Here is a 25,670-nt window from a genome sequence, read left to right as displayed (position 1 = left end):
TTGCTCCTAGAAGTTTCCACTTCACAATAACAGCACTTACATTTGACCGGGGCAGCTCTAGCAGGGCAGAAATTTGACAAACTGATTTGTTGGACAGGTGGCATCTTATGACGGTGCCACATTGAAAGTCAGAGGATGCCATAGTCTTCAGTAAGGCCCTTCTACTGCCAATATTTGTCTGTGGAGATTGCACGGCTATGTGCTCGATTTTATACACTTGTCAGCAACGGGTGTGGCAGAAATAGCTGAATCCTCTCATTTGCATATATACTTTTGTATATATGCATTTGTATATACAGTGTATCTTTCCACACTATGAGGTTGGATTAATTATGATAATGCTATTTTAGTGTAAGAGCTGTTTGAAAAGACTCCCTGAAATTGGTGGGATGGAGTTTTGGCCTGTCTGGTAACAGCACCAGGCATTCATTTAGTTAGTAGACCAAGAAAATGAATAAGAAATTATTTATTGAGAAATTGCTAAGAAGCCATTTTTGTTTATTTTTGACCATTTTAATTTAAAACAATCCCAGAAGGTACTTAATTGTTACCCAGAAGAGTTGCTATTTGATAATGAAAAAAAGACAGTATTGGACCTTTAAAGATCAAAAAGGCCCTCGTTGTGAGAGTCAGTAGGGTGAAGAAAAGGAACCATTAGCTATAAATCCTCTAATTACCACTTTTCCTCTGTAACATGTCTCTATTGAGGAAGAGGCAGACAGTAATGCTCGCTCGGCCTGCATGGTAATGTGCATAACTCACTGTAGTAGAGTTAAGATTCCCACGCAGTAAAGAGTAGGCACAGACAGAATCAAAGGAATTTAACCTTGTTGGTATTCCCTGTTGGTTTTCCCAGACGGACCATGTCGGAGATTGTGTGTTTCTCGGCACCCTCTGTGACGGGCGCTGGCCTGGTGCAGATCAGCCTCATTGTGGATCTGGCCAAGGTGCCAGGAAACCTCAGCTTTGAGTACATTGAAGATCCCACAGTCCAGCGCATCGAGCCAGAGTGGAGCATCACTAGGTACAGTAACCCCCCCAGTAAAGAATAAACTGATATTTTAATAAACTATTGATGTTTTTCCCCTATTTGGTTCAGCTGTATATTACTGAGGGATAAGGTGAGTGAAGATGCAAGGCACCACAGCAACCTGCTCTGCTGGCCTTCCTGTCAAAGATTATGCATGATAGTTGGTGCAGTGTGGGGTGTGACTCGAGGACACAGAAGTAGCCAGCCAGGGACAAGTTGTGCAGTGGAGTGGCTAGTGGCTTTCTACTCTGTCAACTGACAGAGGATTTCACAGACTTATAATTAAAGTCCCATCGTCTCATCATCTGTGTGCAGTCACACTATGTGGCCACCAAAGCTTAGGTATCCTTTGAAGTGTGGGAATGACTGGATCCATCTCAAGCTGACTAGACAGATGTTCCACTTTTCCATTTAGTTTCTCTCTTCTCTTCACGTCGGTCTCATTTTATTCTGAGCTCTATATGTAGTCCTAGTGATATCACGGTTAGTTTGTTTGTGTTAATACATATAACACAATCAGGTAGCATTCAGGAAATGCCCGTCTTGAATACCTGATAGATGAATAAACAGGAAGCCAGCTGGCAGAACCGTTCCACTTGGCTCTAACTGGCCAGAACAGTTCAATGTTTTCCTGGTACCAAAGATGCATTTATGTTGAAAAAAGTACAATTCAATACAAATCAGGTGGTTTTGATGACGACAGGAAGAGGAAACTGCCATTTATCTCCCGGATCACCTATTCAGTGGCCAATATGGAGGTGTAAATGGTGTATGTGTTGTGTTTTCTAGTGGACACACTACCCTGATGGTGACGGGGACCAACCTAGATGTGGTGCAGGAGCCGAGGGTCAGGGTCAAGTACGCCGGTCAGGAGTCTGTCAACGTGAGTCTGTCCACTGATAACATATTACTGTATCTCTTTCCCCTGTCCTGTATATTGTCTTGTCCTGAGAAATGGTGGCCAATTCTAACTGTCATTTCAAAAGGGTTGACAAGTATTTCTTTGTGCTTGTCTGTCTCTGTCCGTGGATCTCTCCCCAGGTATGTAAGGTGGTCAACACCACCACGATAAGCTGCTTTGCTCCCTCCCTGAAGGCAGAGTACACACCGGAGCAGGAGTCAGTGAAACACGTGGAGGAGTTTGGTTTTGTCTTCAACAACGTGCAGGCCCTGCTCACCTACAACAGCACCAGTTTCATCTACTACCCCAACCCTTACCTAGAGCCCCTCAGCTTGTCTGGGGTGCTAGAGCAGAAACCTGGCTCCCCCATCATACTCAAGGTGGGACCACCCAGCCCAACCTAAAGCAGCCCATAACTCTGTAGCACTACTGTCATAAGATGAGTTCTATCTACTGACCTGACGGATGTGGGGTTTCCCTCTCTGTGTTGCAGGGGCGTAACCTGGTGCCCTCGGCATCTGGAGGGGCCAGGTTGAACTACACTGTGCTGATCGGGGACACACCCTGCTCCCTCACCGTCTCTGACACACAGCTCCTCTGTGAGCCACCCAACCTCACAGGCCGGCACAAAGTGCTGGTCAGTTTGTCTGTCAGACTGTCTGTGTCCAGTTCTAGATAAACTATTAAAGGGCCAAAGCAGCCGTTTTTGTATCAAATAATTTCTGTGTAACAATTAAGGAAGAATTTTGATAAGACAGTCTGTGAGTGGTCTGAATGGGGAGGGGAAAACTGAAAACTAGCTGTTAATGGTAGACAGGTTTGGAACTCTCTATATTATTGGTCTATTAACTTATTTACCACTCGGTGATGTCACCAAGCAAGCCAAAACTCCACCCATGCAAAACCTGCTGATTAGAATTTTTGAGTAGATTGTATTTTCAACCAGCAACTGGTTGGAAATAACACTGATCAAATTATTTCAGACTTTTACACTGTTCTTTTCATTAGCTGCTATACAATATGATACAAAACACCGGAAAACTGAATTTTGACTGCACTTGGACTTTAAGTCAAACAAACATATAAAAAGGAAACTATTGATCAGTATAGTTTACCTATGTGTTACATTTTGCACGAGGGCCTATGTACACGTGTGTTTATGGTTTATTGTCTATGTACACGTGTGTTTATGGTTTATTGTCTATGTACACGTGTGTTTATGGTTTATTGTCTATGTACACGTGTGTTTATGGTTTATTGTCTATGTACACGTGTGTTTATGGTTTATTGTCTATGTACACGTGTGTTTATGGTTTATTGTCTATGTACACGTGTGTTTATGGTTTATTGTCTATGTACACGTGTGTTTATGGTTTATTGTCTATGTACACGTGTGTTTATGGTTTATTGTCTATGTACACGTGTGTTTATGGTTTATTGTGTATGTACAGGTCCAGGTGGGTGGTCTCCACATCTCTCCTGGTGCAGTCCACATCCGCTCAGACAGCCTGCTCACCCTCCCCGCCATCTTCAGCATCACGGCTGGAGGAGGCCTGCTGCTCATCATCGTCTTCATCGTCCTATTGGCCTACAGACGCAAGTCACACGAGAATGACCTCACTCTCAAACGCCTGCAGATGCAGATGGACAACCTGGAGTCGCGAGTGGCTCTGGAGTGCAAGGAAGGTGAATCTGACCAGCACATGTTATCAGACAATCTCAACTGCCCATACAAGAGAACAATAAAATGCTAATAACTCACAAAAAGCTTGAATATGGACTAGATTCCTCCAATCATGCTCTCTCTCTCTGTAATTGCGCCTAGCTTTCGCTGAGCTGCAGACTGACATCAACGAGCTGACCAGTGACCTGGACAGGGCTGGGATCCCCCACCTGGACTACCGCACCTATACCATGAGGGTCCTCTTCCCTGGCTTCGATGACCATCCTGTACTCAGGGAGCTGGAGGTAACCAACCATTACACACCTGGCAACACCTGACCCCTTGCCATCTACTGTATCTGTACATAATTTGTAGAATCATATGATATACCCCATATGCAAGATCCCTCTACTCTCTGAGGGTTCTGTGTCTCTCTGTGTGTGTAGGTGTCTGGGAGCGGGCAGCAGGGTGTGGAGAAGGCTCTGAAGCAATTTGCCCAGCTGGTGAATAACAAAGTGTTCCTGCTGACATTTATCCGTACTCTGGAACTCCAGCGCTCCTTCTCCATGCGTGACCGCGGCTATGTGGCCTCGCTCATCATGACCGCGCTGCAGGGCCGCCTGGAGTACGCCACAGACGTGCTCAAACACCTCCTCTCTGACCTCATCGAGCGCAACCTGGAGAGCAAGAACCACCCTAAACTACTGCTGCGCAGGTACAGACAACGCTTGTTACCTGTTTTTCCTGAATGCTGAAAACATCATATCTCACACACACAGAGAGAGAGAGAGAGAGAGAGAGAGAGAGAGAGAGAGAGAGAGAGAGAGAGAGAGAGAGAGAGAGAGAGAGAGAGAGAGAGAGAGAGAGAGAGAGAGAGAGAGAGAGAGAGAGGAGAGAGAGGAGAGAGAGAGAGAGAGAGAGAGAGAGAGAGAGAGAGAGGAGAGAGAGAGAGAGAGAGAGAGAGAGAGAGAGAGAGAGAGAGAGAGAGAGAGAGAGAGAGAGAGAGAGAGAGAGCCCACAGAAGCGATATGTGACCTGTTGCCACAAGAAAAGGGCAACCAGTGAAGAACAAACCCCATTGTAAATACAACCCGTATATATATTTTCCCTTTTGTACTTCCACAATTTGCACATCGTTACAAAACGTTATATAGACATAATATGACATTTGAAATGTCTTTGTTCTTTTGGAACTTCTGTAGTGTTTACTGTTCATTTGTATTGTTTATTTCACTTGCTTTAGCAATGATAACATATGTTTTCTATGCCAATAAAGCCATTGAATTGGGAGAGAGAGACAGAGAGAGCGGGAGGGTAGACAGCCATTGTCAGTCTGACTTATGCTCTATGTGGCACTCATGAAACATTCAGCTGTAGCTCACATTTCCTCCCCTCCACCTCACTTTATTCTGCACAGCACATTGTTTTCCCAGGACTGGAAGAAGCCTGCTAAATCTTTCATAGGAGGCACTCAATCTGAGACACACTCTTTAAATATAAGGATGTGTTAACATGGGAGCCAGCAAGGCTGACCTTGTTAGCCCAAACATTCTGCAGTCACAAAAACAATCCCAAAGATAATGGAATGCAGGTAATGGGAAAGAAGTGACAGCCAGCTATATGTATGAGAATGAGCATTGAGTAGGAGCTAGAAGCAGAGCTGCCATGTCTACCGGCACCAGCTTTCGAGAAGGAAAGAGATGAGCAAGTTAGGAAGCTGCAATGGAGCTATACTGTAGTATTACCTCTAAAGGGAGGCGAAAGGTTCATATTTAACAGTTAGATCTTTGAATGTTTTATCAGATAGAACATTCAAGTATGTTTTAGTGTATCTATTGAAACATAATAAATCACAATCTTGCCCATACAGCGTTTGATGATGGGATGAGCACGGCTGACACAGTGAAAGGAGAGAAAGTGGTCAGATAGTAGCTTTTGCACAATTATGTCATGACCCAAATAGGTTCCATTCTATAGCAGCAGCACTCAGGTTCTGGTGTTAGTCCTCTGAGACCATGCAGAGCAGCATATTACTTTTACATAAACTAACTCACCATGTTGTTTTTTACACAACACTGGGCTGTCTACCGTCCCTCTTAAGCAATCTCTCTACCTAAATGGTCAGACCCCTCTACGTTCCGACATCTCCCTCTTAAAAATGTATCCGTCTGTTCCTTTCTTGCAGAACCGAGTCAGTTGCAGAGAAGATGCTGACTAATTGGTTTGCCTTCCTACTTCACAAATTCCTTAAGGTAATATCAATGACTTGGAACCTCATCACTGCAGATGTCACCATGATATATAACTACAATCCTCGAATGATTGTTATTGATTATACACCAGATGGATTTCTATGTGCGTTGGGATTACACATGTGTGATATGGACGTGTTTTATGAACAATGTACATCTCCTCTCCTTTCCTCTCTCAATCCTCTCCTCTCTCACACTTCCTTTCCTTCCTGGACAAAGGAGTGTGCAGGTGAGCCTCTCTTCATGCTCTACTGTGCCATCAAGCAGCAGATGGAGAAGGGACCTATCGACTGCATCACCGGGGAGGCGCGCTACTCCCTCAGTGAAGACAAACTCATCCGCCAGCAGATTGACTACAAGACCCTGGTGAGTCACCATACCATACGACAATATGTCTTAGATGTCAGATTCTGGATTGGAGTATTTCCTTAATTATATTTACCACCATAAAAGTGAGAGGCTTGCTTACACCACAGTTGGTAGGTGCCATGCTGTGCGCGCCTCTGTAAATATTAACTCATGGTGCCCTTATGTTAAAGCTCTGAATAGGAGAGAATTCATTGGCTACTGTAGATAATACAACAGTAAAGAGCCAAAAGGATGATACAAATAATGTTTGACATGCTGTTCAGTGACACAATCAGCTAAGAGTTAAAACTGATGATGTAATCAAGGCTTGGCCACTGGGAGAACTTGTCCGTAGCTAAAGCAGAAGTTGGATGCAGCAGCAGTGTGGCTCATCCCCCAGGCATTAGCCTGAGGGCAGCCCAGTTACAAGATTACATGTCTCTGGTCACCCTGTGGGAGCGGTTGTGTCTCATTATCCATTTAATGCCCCACTAGAGCTGGCAACCCGACATCCAGCTGAAAGTGTGAAATTACATTTCTGGCCAAAGCTGTGAGAGAGATGGCACACAAGGAGAGGAGAGCCTTTTCCATGCAGCCAGGAGGCCAATTTAAAGAGAGGGACAGTGAATACTAATAACAGCACTCTCTCTTTCTGGTCCCTCCTCAGACTCTGAGCTGTGTGAACCCAGACAACGAGAACAGCCCTGAGTTCCCCGTCAAGGTGCTCAACTGTGACACCATCACCCAGGTGAAGGAGAAGATTCTGGATGCTGTCTGTAGGAACATGCACTTCTCCCAGAGGCCTCGGGCTGCGGACATGGACCTGGGTGAGACAGACTGGCTCCAGTCAGAATGAATGGAGGACATACAATAACTAATACAGTGGTTATTCACTGTCTGCTTGTGTCTGACTTATTGAACCTTGAAAAGGGACTCATAGATGTACACCTGTGTTTTTCCCCCCACCAGAATGGCGCCAGGGGAGGACGGCACGTGTCGTCCTGCAGGATGAAGACATCACCACTAAGATTGAAGGAGACTGGAAGAGACTAAACACCCTCATGCATTATCAGGTCAAACCACTCAATCCCCAATCCCCATCACACAGTTCACTAACATGAATGTACATTCTGTTGTCCACAATGCTGCCTCTGGCCATAGTAAACCAAACTGATCCACCACTCTCATCTCCTGTATGAGTCAGCTGCCTCCTGCTATGGGTAGATCATGGGGGGTGTTCATGTTAAACAGCTTTAAATAGAGCACTAGTGTAAACACATTAAAGTCCATCTCACTCTGCACTCACACATTTTCTGACTATGGGGTGTAAAACATGTTTGCATTAAGCCAAGAGACAAAGACATCCAACTTTAGCTGCCACACCAGGAGGGGGGTTTGAAAGAGATGAATGTGTTGATAAAATCTATAAAGGAAATGAACAATTTCCCTCGATTACTTTTAGTCTCTCTGGGGGGAAATGCTTCCCTCTGCTACGTACCTGGTTCTGTGACAGCCCGGTCTGTGGCTCCTCTAGAGCAGCAGTGAATTTCACTCATGCTGGGAGACTGCTTTACTGCAAAAGGCATGCACACCTCTCTGACCTTCTCCACTACCAATCCACCACAGGAGCCTGCTGAGGGGAGGGTGGCTCATAATGATGGCTGGAATGAAGTGAATGGAATGGGTGCCAGCCATTATTATGAGCAGTCTCTAGTGCTGGTTTGGTAAGGGAGAAGAAGGGTCAGAGAGGATTTTAATTACCATTCCAATTATTCTGTTCCATCCATTATGAGCCCATCCTCCCCAATTAAGGTGCCACCAACCTCCTGTGCAACCCACACACTCACTCCATTCTACCACAGCAGGTCAGCTTGTGACTCGTGTCCAGGTCCAAGCTTCAACACTTCAGTGACAGCATCTTCTCTAGGGTTGCGCAGAGGGTCTGGAACTCCCTCCCTCCAGCCATATGTGACTCTGAGTTCATCACTATCTTTCAGTCCCGCCTAAAAACCCACCTCTTCACCATTGCCTACCCCCTAAGTTCAAGTTCATTATACTGTATATCACAAATTGTAAATTGAATAACTTCTATAGGTCTTCATCGGGCCAAATTTCTCATATCAATGTCATGTTCTGACCCAATAATGTGGATTTGGGAGTGGGTCAAACTGACATGAACCCTTGTGTTTTCCGTATGAACCCTGCAGGTGTCAGACCACTGTGTGGTGGCCCTGGTGCCCAAGCAGATGTCCTCGTACAACCTGCCCTCCTCAGCCAGCTTCCCACGCAGCATCAGTAGATACGGTCAGTCAATCAGGCCTGCCCTGGAGCCACTCTCAGCACCAAACCACTCACTTACCTATTCATTATTCTATCGGACCGACTGAGATAATATATCGTGACCGTCTGTCTGGGACCCTCTCTCTCTCTGCAGATGTACCGTTCCGCTCCACCCCCACCAGTCCTGACAGCCCTCACTCCCGCGTGCCCATGCTCACCCCGGACATGGAGAGCGGGGTGAAGGTGTGGCACCTGGTCAAGAACCACGACCATGGGGACCAGAAGGAGGGTGAGCGCGGCTCCAAGATGGTGTCCGAGATATACCTGACCAGGCTACTGGCTACTAAGGTATTCCCTTACTCTCCCCCCAGAGTATCTTAGCAATTACAGATTCAGTAATTTTGTTCCAACGCTATGGTGTGTTTTTAACATTGCTGTGTTTTTTTCTTTAGGGCACACTGCAGAAGTTTGTGGATGACCTGTTTGAGACGTTGTTCAGCACTGTGTGCCGGGGCAGTGCTCTTCCGCTCGCCATCAAGTACATGTTTGACTTCTTGGACGAGCAGGCTGACAAGCACGGCATCCATGACATGGATGTTCGCCACACATGGAAAAGCAACTGGTGAGGGAGTGCAGATTTAATGTGCTACTTGAAAGCAATAATGATTTTATGCTGATCGTCTCAATATATAGACGGTCTATAAACTGTTCTTTCTCATCCTCCCTCTGTCCCAGCCTGCCTCTGCGCTTCTGGGTGAACGTGATCAAGAACCCGCAGTTTGTGTTTGACATCCATAAAAGCAGCATCACAGACGCCTGTCTGTCTGTGGTGGCCCAGACCTTCATGGACTCCTGCTCTACCTCAGAACATCGCCTGGGCAAGGACTCCCCCTCCACCAAGCTACTCTACGCCAAGGACATCCCCAACTACAAGAGCTGGGTGGAGAGGTGAGATGAGTGTGTGTTTTACTTACATCACTCAACTGTAATATTATTAATGGATTCGTAGTTATTCTTTTACACTGAAATCACAGAGCAAGACTGACTTCAGTGTCCAGACTACCTTTATAGCTTACAATCACAGGTGGTGGACCACCTCAGTGCCATCGGCAGAAAATCGGAGACATCTGCTTTTCAGGGGAAAGGAAGAGACCTGTGACACGGCTTCCGCTTTTGGGCATGCGCTTTTTGTTAACAGTCCTCAGTGAAACATATACCCACTGGGCACACACTAGTTGAATCAACATTGTTTCCACATAATTCAAATTAAATGATGTTGAACCAACGTGGAATAGATGTTGAATTGACGTCTGCGCCCAGTGGGTAGCAGCTAGCTATGACATGTTTGCCAGTTTGCACTCTGAAGTTGTTACCACCCAGAATATTAACAAGGCAACACTCCATCTTAACTTGTCCTCCACATTTACTGGATTGGTTGAACAGTGCAGAAGAGAACTTCTCAACAGTTTTTTTATTTCGTCATGTCCAGAATGTGGGGTGTGTAGTTTCAGGCGTTTCTTTTATGCATGCTATGTTCAGGTTACATGTTGGCTGACAGAACATCGTGTGTGTGTTTCTGTCTCCCTCTAGGTACTACGCGGACATAAACCGCCTACCTGCCATCAGTGACCAGGATATGAATGCCTACCTGGCCGAGCAGGCCCGTCTTCACTCCAATGAGTTCAATGTGCTGTGTGCCCTGCACGAGATGTATGCCTACGTCGGCAAGTACAGCCAAGAGGTGAGGCCCTATACCTCAATGTCTTCCACAAAATACAGTAGGGGGCTAGGGTGGCATCCAAAACAGGGGCATCTAGATTCAACGTAAGTTAAAGTACCCCTTAGCCTGCCTATTTGTAGTAACAGGAGGGTATTTGCAGCACAAAGTACAGTAACCTTGTGTTTCCCTGCCTGTTTTGCTGATTTCGTGTCTGTCTTGTGTGTGTGTCAGATCATTGGGGCCCTGGAGCAGGATGATCAGGCCCAGAAGCAGAGGCTGGCCTACAAAGTGGAGCAGATCATCTCAGCCATGTCTGTGGAGAGCTGAGGCAGACGTGTGTACTCAGAGACACACAGACAGACAGACAAGGCCCAGGACACAGGGCACATGCTACCAGCAGAGCAAGTAACCCCACAAGCAGTAGGTGAAGGAAACTGAACAACAGAATAACTCAGCCCGAGTGCTCAACAAGGGAAAAGCACAGATATACAAGCAAATTCACCAAGCACTGCTGTCCTCTCTCTGTCGGCTGCAGTGAGGCCACATGTGGAGGTGTAAGGGATGAGCAGGCAACGAGAGACTACTAAACAGTACCACAGAAACTAAATACATGCATATCATAGCCTTGGCCTTGGACTGACATTTCCTTTTCAGTGGACAAGTCTAATGTTGCATCATAAAGCCTTCAGGAAGCCTTATGAAGGCTCCTTGAAGGTTTCAGTTAATGAACTCTGCGATTAGGTGACATTAAAATGTAATCTCCAGATCATCCAAGGTAGCAAAATATTTTTGTTTGGTTACCGCCCTGCCAGACACTCAATTTACCAGACACACTCTATCATAAAAACCCACACAAAGCTCTTATTACAGGGGGGGGGTTCAATTCTATTATGGCGTACTTTGGGCTGGATTCAATCAAATCTGCCTTAGTAATGTTTACACAGTAACTCTGCCTACTGCCTGTGCAAACATGTGCCTAAATCTGGGAACAGGATGCATTGTGAGGGGAGGTAATCTGGTGCCCAAAACCTTCTATGAGTCTATTTTAATTTATTTATGCTGTTGTGTACATACTGCAGTCCAGATTTAATTGAATTAAGACAGAATTCAGTACATTTGTAAAGAAAACAAATCTGAATAGAAAACCATTCCAAATATACCCCTTATTTAAAATGATCACTTGCTCTTAGTCCTAAAAGTTTCTCATGTTTCATACTATGTAAAATGCCCTGTAGCCAAAGTAGAAATTATATTTAGAAAAGTTTAACAAGGTGGTCTTAAGTTATTAAGGCACTCTGGGGATGACAGAAATGAGGGAAGTGGGTTTCTAGACCATTTATTTAACCAACTGTATATTAGCAGTGACCCAAAGTAGCTTTGGGAATCATTCCTTAGAGTTGGAAGATTAATGACACTTCCTGTGGGTCAGATCAGTTTCCTCCTGGTTTATGAGACCCCTCAGCCATCAGTGAATGTTTACATTGAACATGATACTTGAATTTCAGTAGATCATTGTGTTATACTTTCAGAGAATCCTCAGGTTTCTACATAGCATACTTTCAAAGGTGGAAACTCAATCTTTTAAAAAGATTTAACCTTTATTTAACTAGGCAAGTCAGTTAAGAACAAATTCTTATTTTCAATGACAGTGGGTTAACTGCCTTGTTCAGGGGCAGAACAACAGAACCTTGTCTGCTTGGGGATTTGAACTTGCAACCTTTCGGTTACTAGCCCAACACGCTAACCACTAGGCTATCCTACCACCCCAAGATTTCTGTTGTATCAAGTAGACTGTACCTTTCTTTCTATGTCCCATTAACATTTTTAAAATATGAGGTCAAGATGAGAGAATAGCCTTTTAAATGGTTTGAATTTAACATATTCAAATGACAAATTATTTTTGCTGCTGCATTCACTGAGTGTCATCTTAAAGATTATCATTCTAAAACTAGACTCTCCATAGGATTGCTTTAATTCAGGGTTTCTGTTTGATATGTTTATCTGCACTGAAATCATTCATTACCCTCTTGATGATTTCTCCATTATTCTACAGTAATTTTGACCAGTTACTTGTCCTGGGCCCGGTTTCCCAAAAGCATAGTTCATCGTTAGACCCTTCTTCGTAGGAACATTATTACATCTCCAAGCTGTTTCCCAAAACCATCGTTATTGACGTAGCACTTGGAAACAATCGTAATCTAATGCCTGTCTCAGACAATTCGTAGAACAGCTAAGTGCGTCCTTAGATGCTTTTTGCCTCCCGCGTCCCATTATACACAGAGGATATCCACTAACATTAGAATCACATGGTTTATCCGTTTCTGTGCCCGCCAATAACTTCAGAACAAAGCTGACTACAAATCCAAAGTTACCAATGTCTTTGCAATTGATACAAACATGCAACGTATAAAAATATGCTTCAAATGAAAACTGAGATGAGTACATTAAAATATAAACAGTAGGCTATAGGCCTGTTTCATTCATATAGAAATACATTTAATGTTACATTTTTTTTATTTCACCTTTATTTATCCAGGTAGGCCAGTTGAGAACAAGTTGTCATTTACAACTGCGACCTGGCCAAGATAAGCAAAGCAGTGCGAGACAAACAACAACACAGAGTTATACATGAAATAAACAAACGTACAGTCAATAACACAATAGAAAAATATATATACAGTGTGTGCAAATGAGGTAAGATTAGGGAGGTAAGGCAACAAATAGGCCGTAGTGGTGAAGTAATTACAATTGAGCAATTAAACACTGGAGTGATAGATGTGCAGAAGATGAATGTGCAAGTATAGATACTGGGGTGCAAAGGAGCAAAAAATAAATACATTTAAAAAAGAACAATATGGGGATGAGGTAGTTGGATGTGCTATTTACAGATGGCCTATGTACAGGTGCAGTGAGCTGCTCTGACAGCTGATGCTTAAAGTTAGTGAGGGAGATATGAGTTTCCAGCTTCAGTGATTTTTGCAATGTTCAATCAATTGAGTTCTATTTTGCTAGTTGTAGGCTACTGTCTGTATTTGTCTCTATATATTTAATGCTGTGTAGCATAACGTACACATTGATATGCCAAATCGGTGATTTAGTGCATTTTCATAAATGTAATTTGGTAAGCGTTATAATAATATTTGCAGCCATAGGTGGTAATATCTCTCTAGAAACTGATCCGTCATCAGTATTGTTAAATAATTATAATGTTAAGGAAAGATTTGCATGGAGAAAGCTGATCTGAGAGCCTATCAGTAATGGGAAACGCATGTTATATCTTTGGCAGTTGTAGGAAAGATGCCTTATTAAAACACTCTTAAGCCTAAATTCCATCGCTATCGGGAAACCGGGCCCTGGTCATTTTGGTCAACATTGGAGGGCACTCCACAAATAGATATTCGTAAAAGAGTTTAAAAAAAGTAACAATTAAATCAAAATAAGAAAATCCATGTCCTGTTTAAGTGTTAAATGTTTCATGTGTGACGTTTTTATGATGATAATTTATAAATGTGTGGTGCAATAAACTGTAATACATTTTACCATTGAACCTTTTTTAAATGATAAATTATTGTATAAATATTGTACATACAAAACATTACTATTTTGCAAGCAAACGATTCACTTTGTACTGTTGCTATACATTAAAATGTCAACTGATGGAAATACATTTGTCTGGATTCTTTTACAGCAACAATGTGTTTTTAATTAGCATAAATTAGTCATTGCCAGTATGTGTAGGCCTTGATTATATGTTACACTTGTAGCTTATGGATATGCATATTATTCTTTAAAATATTTCAGACCAATAGAATAGACGCCTTGACGCTGACTTGGCCCTTCTGCCTCACAATGAAGCTAACATGCAGTGGATTTTCTACTGAAGCATCTTGTGTTTCATAATTCATGGCAACTCCACTTCATGTTCCCATTCTTACATTGGAGCCAATGTCTGATGCGATTATTGGGTAGGTGATTTGTCTGCCGGCGTAAGCAGCACTAGAACCGAACCAGCCCTGTAGCCTACTCTACTCATCATGCTTTGGCTGCATTAGCATGCAAATTGAATAGTGTTGTAAATTGGTATCGGTTTTGCCTGGAGTGGTTCTCTGAACAGGGCTCCCACAGTCTGATGTCAGAGGTCGACACTGATCTTTGGGATATTGTTCAACTGTTGTCCATTAATCTGGGTAATTGCTAACATTGATTTGGCTATCTCCATTATTGATGCCTTTAGAGCTCAGAAACCAGAGCTTGGAAAAGTAAATAACTTCAGGCCTGTCTTATTTTCTCGAAAAATTGTCCTGAGTATTTTATTGAGCTAAGATAAATCATTTGAGCAATTGAAAGAGGGATTGGATTCTCAGAATCTCTGAAAATCCATTTGTGGAAAATAGAATGAATTAAATACGAGCTATATTTGAACAAAGAATATGTTTTGAATTAGAGATGGTACTTGACCAATTGTCCTACAGCCAGCACACAATTCTACAGTATGTAGGTACAGTAGAGAGGGCCTCAAGGGTACTTACCATAGGAGTAATTAATTATTCATACTAACCCTCTGGGGCTCTATGTAAAGGAGTGGGGGAGACATACCTTGCCTTTAAGACCCTATACTGTACCTGTCATATCCAGGCAGAGGGGCCTTTTTTAGTACTGACAGCCTGACTTCTCTGCCTGTCAGAGAGCCTCCACCTTCCACCCAGCAGCTAGCATTCAGCTTACCTCCCCGAGAAACACTGGGGAGCATCATTCGAGCTCACACCTTCTCCACCCACAGACAGACAGACGGCGACAGACAGACAATCAGCCTACAGGAAGTCCTATTATTTGGCATATGGCTAGAAACCAACTGGATTTATTCACACTACAGTAGAGCTACAAGAAACACACTGTGGCACTTTAATCACAACCCAAGAACCATACAATCTGAGAGTGCATTTCCCCTGCTTGATGGGAACATAAGTAAGCCTACTTGATTATATCTAGTCACAATATGGCTGCTTCAATAGTCCATATCTCGTCTTCCTCCATAGCCCTTGCTGCATTATGTTTGAGCCAGGCAAAGCAAGACCTTGCTTTCACTGCAGATCTTGGAGAATACTTCAGTTCATAGCTATTACTGTGCAATGAATACTAAATGGGAAAGACCTTGGAGTCTCTTTGGACCCTGAGCAACAGAACAGTCAATGTAAAGTGTAGCTGTTCTCTACGCACACATAGAAATCATAGTAGTATCTACTATTTATCACTCAATATCTCACTTCACTTTTTCTCACGCGCATATTACATTATGCAGGTGCACATTTACAAACACACATTCTGTCATAATGTAGTTAAAAATGATTGTTTATGAAAAAAAGCGCTAAGTACAGCCATCATAGTCAGTGTTGATGGATAGATGGATAGTCTAGACTGCTATACCTATAATGTTTGTTGCTCGTTAATCTCCAGTCTGGTGCCCAGACTACCTCTTCAAAATGTACAAACTGGTCATATCTCATGTTAAGAACAAGGTGATTACTTGTAAGTCTACCTAACCTTTTTTCAAACACTTATTCACAAGTCATATCTGCATAAGATTCATGCACCCTAGTCAATAATTCATTTTCATGCCACTAGACGGTAGGCAACAATCAGATGGCAACAATCATTTAGTTCTTAGGCTGGGAGGTGTAAACTGCATTACAGGAAACTTTCAACCATGCCTGAAAAGTGCTTTTTCAATGAAATGTCCATATATCTGTAACGTCCTGACCAGAGTTCTTATGTGTTTTGCTTGTTTAGTGTTGGTCAGGACGTGAGCTGGGTGGGAATTCTATGTTGTGTGTCTAGTTAGTCTGTTTCTGTGTCCAGCCTAATATGGTTCTCAATCAGAGACAGCTGTCAATCGTTGTCCCTGATTGAGAATCATATATAGGTGGCTTGTTTTGTGTTGGGGATTGTGGGTGGTTGTTTCCTGTCTCTGTGTTTGTATTCTGCACCAGATAGGACTGTTTCGGTTTGCCACATTTTGTTATTTTGTTCGTTGTAAGTGTTCACTGTTTTTTGTTTAATTAAACATGTTGAGCACTGGCTACGCTGCGTGTTGGTCCGATCCCTGTTTCACCCTCTCTTATAGTGAAGAGAGGGAAGGCTGCCGTTACAATATCAGAGTATTGATCCAACCTCAGTGAGAAAAAACCAAGGCTGGCCAAAACAACTCCCTCTTGAGTAGGGAAAATACTGCAGAGACCTGGATAGAGAGAAACTGTGCCCGTGGCCGGACTATTCTATTCAAAAGTCACCATTAAATGTTAGACTAATGACTTACTGCAAAAGCATTTGTGTCAGTCTATTTGTCTTCCATTGTTTTATTCTAGTTAGCTATAGGGCTATTATTGGCAACGATAAGAGTTTTACGCTGTGGCATCTCATATTGAGTGACAATTACATATTCCCTTAACATCATATATGTGGAGGTACACAGTGCCATTTTGCTGTATCCAGTGGCAATTTTAGCATGTAAATCTTGGTGGGGCAAACTCAAACTGTTTTTCTTAGATGCATGCCAGCAAAGACCTACACAACACAACACTGAAAACAATAAATGAATTGCACTATAATGGTGATAAGAGGTGCCCACAAACTGTTAGGGCCTACATAAAGCACAATGGAGTGAATCCTTACTACCAATACGCCTGGCTATCAGCAGAGCCTTGTTTGGCAGCGAAACAATTAATTCAGCCTTGTTTACTGCCTTTTTAAAAAACATAGCTGATATGGCCGACTTGCTTAAACAAATGTGGTTTCTACTAACAATTGAGATGTACAAACAATGGCATAAGGGAACGATGAGCGGACAAGAGTCTTTCCGTAATTTCGATGAAGACATTAATGAGTGAGCGACGACGGACGTAGTCAATATAACTATTTGTTCAGCACTTTTGAAATGTACAGTGACAGAATACAGAACATGGGCTGCTATTACAGAATTTTCTCTGTACACCAAGTCAGAACCGTAGGATAAATAAAGGGGGCATATAAGCAGACAATGGAACCTCTTACAATATTAGATGACGTTTCTCAAAAACAGGTTATAGGCTACATGTGCAGCACCACCGAGTCAGAACAGTAACGTTAGGCGAAATTAAGGTGAAAATAGACCAAATGATTAGGGTGACGCACACTGGCTATTAACAGCTTACTACACAATATAAACTTAGTATTACTTTCTTAGCTACAGTATACATATCTCCCTTGCATATTACATAATGTAGGCAGCAGTATACAATACATTTTTGGACTCACATTGGCTTGTGATCTGCTCACTTAAACATGAAGGTGGTGCGGCGGTATTGTTATCAAACTTTGTCATCAAAGTCTGGCATTCTCTGGATTCATGGTGGAAACTCGGAAAAAAACACACACAGCCACTCCATTGAATAGCAGGCTACTGGTTGCTTTGCACTGCTTGCAGTTGGCCACTGATTCCTTCCACACGACTCATTGTTGAATTTGCGATTTCCAACTTGTTGTGGAATCTTTATGTCCAATGACCGATGAGCACCGATATGTTTTATCTATAATTTATCTTCATTATTTCTCTTCATATGACAAGGATTAAAAAGGATTTGCCAGTAGATTGTCGACTTGATTCATGATGATGACATCTAGCTAAGACTTTGAAAGTAAGATATTGACATGATCTGTCCAATCAAAGCTACTGTACATATGACGTGATTTGACGTAATTATATCTGTGGCCAATGACCTTGAGCCTTCTTTGAAGGGAACTTGTAATATAACTCTATGGCAGGACCCAAAGGGCTGACATTTTGGATATCTACCCTTACTAAGGACATAAACTTTGTGATGAAGTAGTGTCCCCATGAGTGACAGAACACTGAGCCAATCACGGCGCAATGCTCCTATTGTTTGCTGGCTCGCCCCACTACCACAGAAAGCACTGAGCTAGGCTGAACACCTGCATTTTGGAGCTGCCTTACCCAAGAAAACAAAAAAGAGACCATGTGTGTATGAGGCTTTATTAACTCAATGATATACAGTGGGGCAAAAAAGTATTTAGTCAGCCACCAATTGTGCAAGTTCTCCCACTTAAAAAGATGAGAAATGCCTGTAATTTTCATCATAGGTACACTTCAACTATGACAGACAAAATGAGAAAAAAAATCCAGAAAGTCACATTGTAGGATTTTTAATGAATTTATTTGCAAATTATGGTGGAAAATAAACTTTTGTTATTGACCAAATACTTATCTCAATACTTTGTTATATACCCTTTGTTGGCAATGACAGAGGTCAAACATTTTCTGTAAGTCTTCACAAGGTTTTCACACACTGTTGCTGGTATTTTGGCCCATTCCTCCATGCAGATCTCTAGAGCAGTGATGTTTTGGGGCTGTTGCTGGGCAACATGGACTTTCAACTCCCTCCAAAGATTTTCTATGGGGTTGAGATCTGGAGACTGGCTAGGCCACTCCAGGACCTTGAAATGCTTCTTACGAAGCCACTCCTTCGTTGCCCGGGCGGTGTGTTTGGGATTATTGTCATGCTGAAAGACCCAGCCACGTTTCCTCTTCAATGCCCTTGCTGATGGAAGGAGGTTTTCACTCAAAATCTCACGATACATGGCCCCATTCATTCTTTCCTTTACACGGATCAGTCGTCCTGGTCCCTTTGCAGAAAAACAGCCCCAAAGCATGATGTTTCCACCCCCATGCTTCACAGTAGGTATGGTGTTCTTTGGATGCAACTCAGCATTCTTTGTCCTCCAAACACGACGAGTTGAGTTTTTACCAAAAAGTTAGATTTTGGTTTAATCTGACCATATGCCATTCTCCCAATCTTCTTCTGGATCATTCAAATGCTCTCTAGCAAACTTCAGACGGGCCTGGACATGTACTGGCTTAAGCAGGGGGACACGTCTGGCACTGCAGGATTTGAGTCCCTGGCGGCATATTGTGTTACTGATGGTAGGCTTTGTTACTTTGGTCCCAGCTCTCTGCAGGTCATTCACTAGGCCCCCCCGTGTGGTTCTGGGATTTTTGCTCACCGTTCTTGTGATCATTTTGACCCCACGGGGTGAGATCTTGCGTGGAGCCCCAGATCGAGGGAGATTATCAGTGGTCTTGTATGTCTTCCATTTCCTAATAATTGCTCCCACAGTTGATTTCTTCAAACCAAGCTGCTTACCTATTGCAGATTCAGTCTTCCCAGCCTGGTGCAGGTCTACAATTTTGTTTCTGGTGTCCTTTGACAGCTCTTTGGTCTTGGCCATAGTGGAGTTTGGAGTGTGACTGTTTGAGGTTGTGGACAGGTGTCTTTTATACTGATAACAAGTTCAAACAGGTGCCATTAATACAGGTAACGAATGGAGAACAGAGGAGCCTCTTAAAGAAGAAGTTACAGGTCTGTGAGAGCCAGAAATCTTGCTTGTTTGTAGGTGACCAAATACTTATTTTCCACCATAATTTGCAAATAAATTCATTAAAAATCCTACAATGTGATTTTCTGGATTTTTTTTTCTCATTTTGTCTGTCCTAGTTGAAGTGTACCTATGATGAAAATTACAGGCCTCTCTCATCTTTTTAAGTGGGAGAACTTGCACAATTGGTGGCTGACTAAATACTTTTTTGCCCCACTGTATATAGTTGTTGTTGTTTTTTTTACATTGTTTGCAAACTGATATGTGACACGTATTAATGCCAAAATAACATGCAAAACAGGCCCCCCAAAATCTATATATTTATATCAAATAAATGCAAAAAATGTGGGGCTCAAAACAGCCCCACCTGTCCTGAATGACGTGTCGCCACTGGCTGTATCAGGTATAATAGATGGCGCCGAAGGGTAGGGCTGCCGTCTTATTGGCTCTTAACCAACCATGCTATTTTGTTTGTTTTTTCACGTTGCTCGTAACCTGTTTTGTACATAATGTTGCTGCTACCGTCTCTTATGTCCAAAAAGAGCTTCTGGATATCAGAACTAGGATTACTCACTTCAAATTGGACGAGGAGTTCTTCTTCAATGAGTCCGACGCGAAGGATATACTACGGACACCAGACCAGGCCCAGATCCCCGTGATTCGCTGGAAAAGGAAATGTACGTTTTGTGGAAAGAGATCAGATGACATGTGAGGATCAGGCGACGAGTGGCTAATCTGCCCTTGCCTTCCGTTCTGCTAGCTAACGTTCAATTGTTGGAAAATAAATGGGACAAACAGAAAGCAAGCATATCCTACCAACGGGATATTAAAAACTGTCATATCTTATGTTTCACAGAGTCAAGGCTGAACGACGACATTAAGAACATACAGCTGGCAGGTTATACACTCTATCGGCAGGACAGAACAATTTTGCTCGCCCAAGGTAGAGTATCTCCTGATAAGCTGTAGACCCCACTGTCTACCTAGAGAGTTTTCATCTGTATTTTTCATAGCTGTCTACATACCACCACAGACCGAGGCTGGCACTAAAACCGCACTCAATGAGCTGTATTCTGCCATTAGCAAACAGGAAACCGCTCATCCAGAGGCGGCACTCCTAGTGGTCGGGGACTTTATTGCAGGGAAACTTAAATCAGCTTTATCTCATTTCTATCAGCATGTTAAATGTGCAACCAGAGGGGAAAAAAATTCTAGACCACCTTTAATCCACACACAGAGACGCGTACAAAGCTCTCCCTTGCCCTCCATTTGGCAAATCTGACCATAACTCTGTCCTCCTGATTCCTGTTTACAAGAAAAAATTCAAGCAGGGAAGCACCAGTGACTCAGTCTATAAAAAAGTGGTCAGATGAAGCAGATGCTAAACTACAGGACTATTTTGCAAGCACAGCCTGGAAATGTTCTGGGATTCTTCAGATGGTATTGAGGAGTACACAACATCAGTCACTGGCTTTATCAATAAGTGCATTGAGGACGTCGTCCCCGCAGTGACTGTACGTACATACCACAACCAGAAGCCATGAATTACAGGCAACATTCGCATTGAGCTAAAGGGTAGAGCTGTCGCTTTCAAGGAGTAGGACTCTAATCCGTAAACTTCCCACTATGCCCTCCGACGAACCATCAAACAGGCAAAGCATCAATACAGGACTAAGATTGAATCGTACTACACCGGCTCCGACACTCGTCTGATGTGGCAGTTCTTGCAAACTATTACAGACTACAAAGGGAAGCACATCCGAGAGCTGCCCAGTGACACGAACCTACCAGACAAGCTAAATAACTTCTATGCTCGCTTCGAGGCAAGTAACACTGAAACATGCATGAGAGCATCAGCTGTTCCGGTTGACTGTGTGATCATGCTCTCCGCAGCCGATGTGAGTAAGACCTTCAAACAGGTCAACATTCACAAGGCCGCTGGGCCAGACGGATTACCAGGATGTGTACTCCAATCATGTGCTGACCTACTGGCAAGTGTCTTCACTGACATTTTCAACCTCTCCCTGTCGGAGTCTGTAATACCATGTTTCAATACATGTTTCAAGCAGACCACCATAGTCCCTGTGCCCATGAACACTAAGGTAACCTGCCTAAATGACTACCGACTCATAACACTCACATCTGTAGTCATGAAATGCTTTGAAAGGCTGGTCATGGCTCACATTAACACCATTATCCCAGAAACCCTAGACCCACTCCAATTTGCATACCGCACCAACAGATCCACAGATGATGCAATCTCTATTGCACTCCATACTGCCCTTTCCCACCTGGACAAAAGGAACACCCATCTGAGAATTCTATTCATTGACTACAGCTCAGCGTTCAACACCATAGTGCCCTCAAAGCTCATCACTAAGCTAAGGACCCTGGGACTAAACACCTCCCTCTGCAACTGGATCCTGGACTTCCTGACAGGCCGCCCCCAGGTGGTAAGGGTAGGTAACAACACATCCGCCATGCTGATCCTCAACACGGGGGCCCCTCAGGGGTGCGTGATCAGTCCCCTCCTGTACTCCCTGTGCAATCATGACTGCATGGCCAGGCACGACTCCAACACCATCATTAAGTTTGCTGGTGACACAACAGTGGTAGGCCTGATCACCGACAACGATGAGAGCCTATAGGGAGGAGGTCAGAGACCTGACCGTGTGGTGCAAGGACAACAAATCTCTCCCTCAACGTGATCAAGACAAAGGAGATGATTGTGGACTATAGAAAAAGGAGGACCGAGCACCCCCCCATTCTCATCAACGGGGCTGTAGTGGAGCAGGTTGAGAGCTTCAAGTTTCTTGGCGTCCACATCAGCAACAAACTAACATGGTCCAAGCACACAAAGACAGTCGTGAAGAGGGCACAACAAAATCTTTTCCCCCTTAGGACACAGAAAAGATTTGGCAAGGGTTCTCAGATCCTCAAAAGGTTTTACAGCTGCACCATCGAGAGCATACTGACCGGTTGCATCACTGCCTGGCAACTGCTCGGCCTCCGACCGCAAAGCACTACAGAGGGTAGTGCGTATGGCCCAGTACATCACCGTGGCCAAGCTTCCTGCCATCCAGGACCTCGATACCAGGCGGTTTCAGAGGAAGGCTCTAAAATTGTCAAAGACTCCAGCCACCCTATTCATAGACTGTTTTCTCTGCTACTGCACGGCAAGCGGTACCGGAACGCCAAGTCCAAGAGGCTTCTAAACAGCTTCTACACCCAAGCCATAAGACTCCTGAACAGCTAATCAAATAGCTACCCAGACTATTTCCCCCCCCCCCCACACACACACATGCTGCTGCTACTCTCTGTTATCTATGCCTAGCCACTTTAATAACTCTACCTACATGTACATAATTACCTCAATTACCTCGACACCGGTGCCCCCCGCACATTGACACATTGACTCTGTACCGGTACCCCCTGTATATAGGCCCACTGTTGTTATTTACTGCTGCTCTTTAATTATTTGTTATTCTTATCTCTTACTTTTTCAGGGATTTTCTTAAAATGGCATTGTTGGTTAAGGGCTTGTAAATAAGCATTTCACTGTCAGGTTTACACCCGTTGTTTTCGGTGCATGTGACAAATACAATTTGATTTGAGTTCAATTGAATATTGACAAAAACTTTTTCACACATTTCATAATTGATTATGGAAAAGTCTGATGGCGCCATCACCTGGCCAAATGCATTATCACAGCCTCAGGGAATAAACAACTCGGAAAGGAATAGAAATACCCACACAATGTGGCATGCTCCCTTTATTGTAACATTTCGATTAGGTGGTCTTCTTCAGGCTAGCAACCAAACATATGGGTGAATGCTGTGTGTGGGTAGTTCTTTCCTTTCGCGTGACTTTCTTCCACTCTATACCTAGACATTTGTTGGATGTGCAAACACTGTGCTATAAAATCATCAAGATTGGGAATGTGAACTTGTCTGTGTGTTGACATGAGTTGCTCTGGATACATTTGTCTATTTGTGAGTATGTGTGTGTAAATGCATGCCAATGTCTGTGTGACAAAAAAAGCGTCTGTCTCATCAGAGGGTTGCCTAAGTGTAGCTGCTGAGCTGCACAGGGTGCTGAGCTGCACAGGGTCATACAGCCATAAGATTAAAGGTCAAAAGCCTATGGTAGCACAGCCTCAGTCAGTTCTCTAACAATGCACAGTCCTCACCTCAACTCATTCCTCAACTCCCATTTGGTTTTCCTCTGTCTTCTCTCCCTCTCTCCTCTTTCTTTGTTCTATCCTACCCTCTCCTTCTGCTTCCTCCTCACCACACACCACGCAGATAGATTGGGGTTGAAAGCTAAATTGGGGTTGGCTTCTTGTTTACCTAACATTCAACAGCTCAGTCTGAACTGAAAGCCCTCCCACTCTAACAATCCCTCCCTCGCAACACTTGGGAGGGAGGGGTTGTTAGAGTGCAGCAGCAGAAATCACTTCAAGACTTGTTCCCTCCATTCCAGCCAATCACAGATGATTGTGAGATTTATGGTTCCTGCTCTAAAAGGTCCAAAAAATGTGTGTGTGTGTGTGTGTGTGTGTTTTGCCTCATACATTCAAATAAATCAACAAACACCCACTCAGTTTGTGTCATTTACAGAAGAGAGATGGATAGTGTATCTTTGGTCTCAACTAATTCATGAATCACTCAAGCCACTTGTCAGTAACAAACTGTGTGCCAATTTATTTTCTTCCCACAAAATGATGTCACATTAGTAAAGAGTCTCCATTTACAACTTCCTGTGGAATCTGGATTCTGCCTCAGGCTCTTCTAATTACAAATAATTATCTGACGAAAGTTCTCTCTCCCAGTTCAAAAAGAACAGCGCTGTGGAACACCAGAGGTACAACAACATGGATATTCAAACAGTTTCAACAACAATTCTGTCAGATTTTTGTTCACTTTTTTCCCCAGTCTGCCACAAAACAGCTTTAAATGAATCGTCTACAATGAGCAGTGTATGTGAAAAATAATTCAAAACATACTTGTGGTCTGAAATCCCTCATAATGTCTACTGAAATTGTCACCTTACAATGAGGAAGATTTCTCATTAATTAAAAAGGGAACTTGTATTTCTTACATTGCAACAACAACAAAAATTGTCACCCATTGCATTCCAGTGCTAGCCTTAATAGTGACTGTAACAACCCACTTCAAGAAAATAATATGCTTTTGGAGCCAATCCCTGATGACATTTTCTGCCTCATTAAGACCTGAGTTGTGACATTACAGTCAGAACAAAGGAGCTTCGTCTTTACTCAGCTTTTATATAGGAAGATAAAGCACAGATATAATAAAAAAGGTCTACATATTCATCATCACATTCTGATGTCCAACGCAGGACAAGGTTAGCGTTCAACTCCACTTTATCTACCTTCAAAACTTGGGCGTGGGGGGAGAGAATTAGCATTATTATCCTACCTTGTTGGCAGAGGAGGTTGGTGGCACCTTAATTGGGGAGAACAGACTTGTGGTAATGGCTGGAGCGGAATCAGTGAAATGGTATCAAATACATCAAACACATGGTTTCACATGGTTTCCTTACACAATGTATGGGGATGGAATACGAATATGTACATGTACATTTATGGATGCGCTATGGCCGTGCGGCATAGGCAAGATGCAATAGATGGTTTAAAATACAATATATTCATATGAGATGAGTAATGTAGGATATGTAAACATTATCAAAGCTGCATTATTTAAAGTGACTAGTGATACCTTTATTAAATCCATTTATTAAAGTGGCCAGTGATTTGAGTCTGTATGTTGGCAGCAGCCTCTCTAAGTTAGTGATGGCTGTTTAACAGTCTGATGGCCTTGAGATAGAAGCTGTTTTTCAGACTCTCGGTCCCAGCTTCGATGCACCTGTACTGACCTTGCCTTCTGGCATCTTTTTGGCCTCCCTGTGACATCGGGTGCTGTAGGTGTCCTGGAGGGCAGGTCGTTTGCCCCCGGTGATGCGTTGTGCAGACCACACTACCCTCTGGAGAGCCTTGTGGTTGAGGGCAGTGCGGTTGCTGCACCAGG

General features: G+C 43.4%; 1 protein-coding gene across 1 annotated transcript in view; it reads left to right on the top strand.

Moving 5' to 3' along the window:
* LOC129815146 (plexin-A2-like) overlaps positions 1-13,857 on the top strand; it is a 59,499-nt gene extending 45,642 nt beyond the window's left edge. The window contains exons 16-32 of the mRNA XM_055868576.1: positions 857-1,024; positions 1,820-1,913; positions 2,072-2,311; positions 2,425-2,568; positions 3,383-3,617; positions 3,757-3,899; positions 4,041-4,309; positions 5,780-5,846; positions 6,066-6,212; positions 6,862-7,021; positions 7,164-7,267; positions 8,402-8,498; positions 8,629-8,822; positions 8,927-9,096; positions 9,210-9,422; positions 10,065-10,215; positions 10,426-13,857. Of these exons, the coding sequence (XP_055724551.1) occupies positions 857-1,024; positions 1,820-1,913; positions 2,072-2,311; positions 2,425-2,568; positions 3,383-3,617; positions 3,757-3,899; positions 4,041-4,309; positions 5,780-5,846; positions 6,066-6,212; positions 6,862-7,021; positions 7,164-7,267; positions 8,402-8,498; positions 8,629-8,822; positions 8,927-9,096; positions 9,210-9,422; positions 10,065-10,215; positions 10,426-10,521 (2,692 nt within the window). The 3' untranslated portion in view covers positions 10,522-13,857. The remainder of the gene's footprint in view (positions 1-856; positions 1,025-1,819; positions 1,914-2,071; positions 2,312-2,424; positions 2,569-3,382; positions 3,618-3,756; positions 3,900-4,040; positions 4,310-5,779; positions 5,847-6,065; positions 6,213-6,861; positions 7,022-7,163; positions 7,268-8,401; positions 8,499-8,628; positions 8,823-8,926; positions 9,097-9,209; positions 9,423-10,064; positions 10,216-10,425) is intronic.
* Positions 13,858-25,670: the final 11,813 nt, after the last annotated feature.

This window comes from Salvelinus fontinalis, chromosome 18 (assembly GCF_029448725.1).
Source record: "Salvelinus fontinalis isolate EN_2023a chromosome 18, ASM2944872v1, whole genome shotgun sequence".
Lineage (NCBI taxonomy): Eukaryota > Metazoa > Chordata > Actinopteri > Salmoniformes > Salmonidae > Salvelinus > Salvelinus fontinalis.
The sequence above is the reverse complement of the archived record's forward strand: the minus strand, read 5'-3'. Positions and strand labels throughout refer to the sequence as shown.